This window comes from Pinus tabuliformis, chromosome 4_2 (assembly GCF_031772625.1).
Source record: "Pinus tabuliformis cultivar Carrire ecotype Pingquan chromosome 4_2, CPIR1, whole genome shotgun sequence".
Taxonomy (NCBI): domain Eukaryota; kingdom Viridiplantae; phylum Streptophyta; class Pinopsida; order Pinales; family Pinaceae; genus Pinus; species Pinus tabuliformis.
The window spans coordinates 769,242,558-769,248,437 of NC_142304.1; the positions used below are offsets into that span (position 1 = coordinate 769,242,558).

The 5,880-nt window shown below is 33.6% G+C and overlaps 1 protein-coding gene across 1 annotated transcript; it reads right to left on the reverse strand.

Annotated features, from left to right (window-relative positions):
- Nucleotides 1-385: 385 nt before the first annotated feature.
- Nucleotides 386-2,612, reverse strand: LOC149171883 (cysteine-rich repeat secretory protein 38-like). The gene is made up of 3 exons (XM_089427622.1): nt 1,512-2,612; nt 1,295-1,422; nt 386-851 (listed from the first exon to the last, which is right to left on the reverse strand). The coding sequence occupies exons 1-3, from the start codon at nt 2,509-2,511 to the stop codon at nt 801-803; spliced, it is 1,179 nt and encodes a 392-aa protein (XP_089283748.1). The 5' UTR covers nt 2,512-2,612; the 3' UTR covers nt 386-800.
- Between the last annotated feature and the right edge of the window lie 3,268 nt (nt 2,613-5,880).

Here is a 5,880-nt window from a genome sequence, read left to right on the forward strand (position 1 = left end):
ATAATTATATTTGAGATATATCTTAATAAATCTTAATCTTTAATATAAGAATATGCTAGAAATATTTCATCAAGGTTAAATCTCTACAATCCACTTAATAACTATTGTTAATTAAATTAAAATTCTTATTCTAAAATAGAAATAGACAGATGCAGGTCCATAGACATAATAAAAAACCTCATTAATCTAGAGGTTTTCAATATCAACTGAACCAGATTGAGATTAAAAAAATTCCGAAGATACAATAGACAGTAACCAAATTAATTTCTATATATAAAATTCCAAAATCTTCTAGAAATTTACAATTCTACGTTAAAAAAAATTCTCAAAATCTCAAAATAAAAACATTTATAACAAAATGGTACAGGAAGAATAAAAACTTCAGTGACTAATTCTTATATATTTTTAAATATATTAAATAAAACTTCGATGTCTTTATATTTTACAAACTGACTTACGGACCTTACATTTAAGCTCTTTTGTTTCATTGCTATAATAGATATTAAAACATTAACTGAAACCTTTCTCTTATTTGTACTGCAGATTTAGCATAACCTGGGTACCAAATCACCCATGGAAGCAGTGGTGTTAGATGCTGAAGTGTGAGACTATGACACAGGAGAAGTCACAAAGGCAGGCTTTGTCGGATCCTGTAACTCAAGGAATCAGTTGAAAGCATATTCAAACAGACCGTGTACACAAAAGTTGGGATTCTGCCTGTGTACACAAAAGACCAATCTATGCAATTCAGCGCTTGTTTCGTATCTCACATTTCAAGAAAGGGCCACGAGCTAATCGGACTATGATGTTGTAACGCTTCTGCCCATCATGCCGGCTACGTTTGTTTGCGTCTGCATATGTGCATGACAATAATTATAAGTTTTCTTGATAAATTAATGGAAGTCAGTCACCGAATAAGATTTTATCAAGGCTCTTATTCTGGAGGTACTCTTAAACGAGCAACCTTTCTAATCCCTCTGCATGCCAGCCGCTATTATGTTGAATTTTGAATACAAGTTTAACTTCATTTAGAATTCCTTCCTTCCATGGATGTGAAGGACAGTTTTTTCACAACCATTTCTTTTCCATCCTCGGTAGTTCCTTAAATAATTTAAACAAAAAAATTCTAATCAAACTTTTGTAGAGTAATTAAGCTTAATTTGCTTCCTGCAATACACTCGTTTTGAGGCTACTAATCTACATCCAACGCTCAGAGACCATCCTGTATTATTACTATAATTTAAGGTTCTGAACAGTGAAAACTAGTACAAACTTTCTTAGCCTTTATTGTTACCTTGTATACAGGGCCAAAGCCTTCCTCTCCGAGCTTGTTGTCATCATGAAAGTTATTCGTGGCACCTTGTAATGTTTCCATCTTAAACACCATATGTCCATCAGGATTGGTTGCTGTGTTTTCCTCATCTGTATCATGAAAATACAAAGTTACCTTTTGAACAAGCAAAAAATGCACTCAATAACCAACAATACCCAAGAGTTGTTAATATAAATACCTTCATAGCCTTTTCCGAATGTGGCGGATTTCAGTCTCTTCCCAGTTGCAAACAAGCATGCCATGAATACCAGAGCCAAGCCCCCCACAACACCTAAAATTAAAATTGTGTGTGTGCCTTTGTGTGAAGACTTGACCTCATGTGCTTTATTAGCTACCCCCTGCGTGCTGTTCAGTGCAAACGTGGCCGAATTAAAAAAAGGATATATTGCATAACGGAGTATGCAGCTTTGACTCCAATATTGAATTCCTGCAGCCGTGTCAGAAGTGAACATTTTACTGATTGAGTATGACAGGCACCTTCTGCAATCACGAGTAGAGAGATCCCTGGTGCACTGGACCAGACCGTAAATCGTTTGGGACGCCGAATCCAAAGATGTAGACAAAGCAGATCGTTTCGTTTCGTTTGCTGCTTCAATTGACAATTTCTCTAACAGATTCTGTGCAGTACCTTCGAAGTCAGGTGGGACAAAGACAACCGTGTTCCCGCTGAAGGTCTCAGCGTAATTACACCCCAAATCGGTATCCAGTTGTCCGATGAAATTATAGTTTCCATAGCGTAAGAAGCACTGAAAAGGCCAGATACTACCGCCAACGGCATTCCCACAAATTTGTCGAATGTTAGTGGTTGCAAATTGCCAACAACTGAAGCACTCGTCGACTGTCATGTCTTCTCTGCATTGGAGGAGGCCATATATTCTGTTAGGACTTTGGCCATACACAGATATATTAAACCCAGTTTTGTTGGCCCCTTGACCAAGACGATCAAATACAATGTTCAGGTTTTTCTCAAACGTACTGCCTCGTGTATAGTTACTGCCATCGCATTTAGTTGTTGGTTCACCTGTCGCTGCGTTGCAAATGTGTCCATTAAAGGTAATGTTGATGAAGGTCGAAACAAGAATGATGGAGTAGAAAAGCGTAATATTTTGGCCGATCAAGAGAGAGCGTGCAGAATACCTTCCATGAAACTTCATATTTGTTACAACTACGATGGCCATAGGGCACTGGAGAACCTGCACAGATGTTCTCCACAGAGCATACCGATGATACTAAAGAAAATTATTCTGTTCTGTGCAGGCTATTAATGAATAAGAACAATACAACTAGACAGCCCCTATCCACACACCTGCTCGGCAAACACATATCCACTCAATTTTAAAAATGATAGATAATGAATTACACCTACCAGTCTCACCCTAAAAGATAAAACTGCTTTAGCTAAAATTATTTATTGGAGTTTATTTTGATAACAGATTTAGTTTAAAATTATTTATTTGAGTTTATTTTGATAATAGATTTAGTTTAATAATTTTGTTTAGTTGAAAAAGTTAAAATGGTTTTGAAAGGAGTTGTGTTAGTGTGATTTTTTGGAGTTGAAAAAATTAGGGTGAAATTTTGATCTCTGTTATTTAAATTGGTTTTTTTTGACATATAGATTCAGTGCTTTGAAAAATCTCAGGGCACTTCGATTGTGCAAAGTTTGAGGTGAAATCTTGATTTGTGTTATTTAAATGGTTTTTTGACTATATATATATATGGATTCAACATCTTGAAAAACCCCTAAGGCACTTAGATTGTGCAGAGTTACCAATCAAGGTTGTGATTAGACTGGAAACACTTCCAAAAGGTTTTTGAAATATCTATCAAGAAAATATGACTCAATCTATCTGGAAGAGTTTTGCTTGATAATCAGGAATCACAAAAGCCTTATTAAGTTAATTGCAATTTATAAGAATTAACTTCCAACTTTAAGTTTTGATTTTTTGCCAATCTTGTTGTCATTTAATTTATATAATTTGGACTAGTTTAATAATTTTACTTAAATTTTTATTAAATTTTTCCTAATAATAAAATAAAATTACAAAATCAACTTCAATAACCTTTTACTTCAATCCTCCCATTTAATAAATTTGTAATAAACAATAAACTTATTAAACTACCACTCAAACAATTTAATAATCATTTTGGATGACCATATTCCAATTACAAATTCGATGAATTTGTAATAAATAATAATCTTATTAAATTACTAGTCCAACAACACCTAGCTTTATCAAAGAACTTCTTATCAATCTACTAGTCAAATCTTTAAATAAACTTATTTCCAAAATCTAAAAAAAATAATAATTTTATTCCATTACCACTCCAACAATTTAATAATTAATAATGGATTGACTTATTTAATCAAACAAAATAATAATTAATATAACCATATAATTTAAATATCTGCTTAAATTAAAAATATGTTAATTAATTAATAAATCGTTTTAATTATAGCAAAATTTGATAAAAATATTTATTAATAAAGGACTTAACTTTGTTTCGTTTCATACTGATCGCATACACAGAATCTAAATGCACAAGTTTAATCATCAACAGGCAAAGCCAACTACATAAAACAAGGCATCGGAAGAGGCAGGAATGATCTTCAGTAATGGCAGACAAACATTATGCTCCAAGTGTACATCATTAAATGCATATTCTTCACCAAACTTCACAATTTATGTAAACCTCTAACTTCAACGTCGTCCTTTCAAAGCCTATTTCGTCGTATTCATTTTGTAATCAGATTGCGGTGATTCCCATATTGACTGTGTGAAAGTACATGCAACACGTGGATGTATGTACACCGTATTGTGTTAATTTATCTCAAAAGAATATATGGTTATTTGCCACCATATTGAAAAGAGAAAAGTGGAAAGTGGGATTGCATCCATAATAAATAAAGCAGAGTTTTTGTGCATTTGATTGTTTGAACCATTGTTTGAATCAGAAATGATTGTTTCAACAAGAAACATCTGTTATTCAAACGAAAAAATAATAAAAATATAGAAATATAGTTATTATATTTTTTTGGGAAAACCAAAATATGCATATTTTTGAATCAAATTAGTGCCTATTTTTTTTAAACTAAAAAAATTAATATAGTTATCATATATATTTTGGGAAAATCAAAATATGCATATTTATGAATCAAATTAGTAACTATTTCTTTTAACAAGTTCGCATTGCACGCGGCATACCTGTCGAATAAAAATTTATATGTTAATTTAGATTGAAGCGATAACAAATATTTTTCGTCCTCGGTCCTCCCATTATTTCTATGTCCAGTGATACACCTTCAACCAAGGCATCGTAAGTGCATAAGCATCTATCAACAACATTACAGGAAGCATCAATAGCTAGGACAAGTTCTACTGAATGGACTCAGAAGTAGACTCAGCGGTAGAGCTAGTAGCCAGCTTATGATTAATTAGTGGTCATGTCCTTAGCGTATGATTTATTAGGGGAAGTAGGGGTCGTGTTCCTGGCCTATGATTCATTAATTAACCTCATCTTGGAACACAATACCTAGATTAGTGTTCTTTTACGGATTAGTGTTCTTTTACTGATATGGGCTATTCTTACTAGCGTGATAATAAATCTAACTCTTGTGTCACCATTTCCAGAGCTTATACTTTGTCATCATTGTTCCTTGGATTATTAGTTAACCTCGTCTTGAAACAAATCACCTAGATTAGTGTTTTTTTGTTGGGACATGGGCTATTCTTACTAGCATGATAATAAATCTAACTCTTGTGTCACTGTTTCCAGTGCTTATACTTTGTCATCGTTGTGCCTTGGATTATAGTTGGCCTACTTAATCATGGCTTGGTATGATATGGAGCTTTTATTTACTCTGTTGATGACTAGCTAGAACATTATTTGTAAGCAAGTAGCCTAATGTGTGTCTAGAAACATGGTTTACGAGCATACTTGATTGAAACTCGTAAAAACCCTTAGCGAGAAACATATGTTGGGAGTGATAAATACAATTACATTATCATGGTGTATCTATGAGTGGGCCTAATGGTTAAGAGCATGTGTTTCCTCCTAAGAGGTCACAGGTTCAAAACCAGAGGGGGGTAGAGTATGTATGCCTTCGTAGACTTAGCAGTCAAATCACTACGTGGAGGTGGGTCCCTTGTCCCACAAACAAGGGGGTCTCATACACCAATTTGGTCTCTCGCTTCGCTATGACCTTAAAAATGGATATTATTATTATTATGTGAATTAGGCCATATGACTTGCTACTACTACAAGGAATAAGATCTACATGGTTAAGTCTGGTTTACGGTTTCATTGATGAGGGGTATACAGTTAATTAATCTCTATTATATTGCTGTTAGTCGTAATATATACTAAGAGGCTAATGTGTCAGTTAATAACTAATCATACTTTATAATTTACTAACACCTTAAATCATGAAAAGTTGGAACAAAAGAGTACTATGTACGTCATTTCTTCCATCGAAGACTTCAACTACTAATCGACCACTTTTTTGATATTTCCAATGCCAACGAATATTTCTTAATGAATTTTCCACA

Excerpts from the sequence above, each read along its gene's own strand:
- LOC149171883 (XM_089427622.1), bottom strand. The coding sequence starts at position 2,511 with ATGGCCATCGTAGTTGTAACAAATATGAAGTTTCATGGAAGGTATTCT. Across the intron at positions 1,423-1,511 it reads ATTCGGAAAAGGCTATGAAG|ATGAGGAAAACACAGCAACC; the intron begins GTATTTATATTA and ends TTCATGATACAG. Across the intron at positions 852-1,294 it reads GCTTTGGCCCTGTATACAAG|ACGCAAACAAACGTAGCCGG; the intron begins GTAACAATAAAG and ends GCACATATGCAG.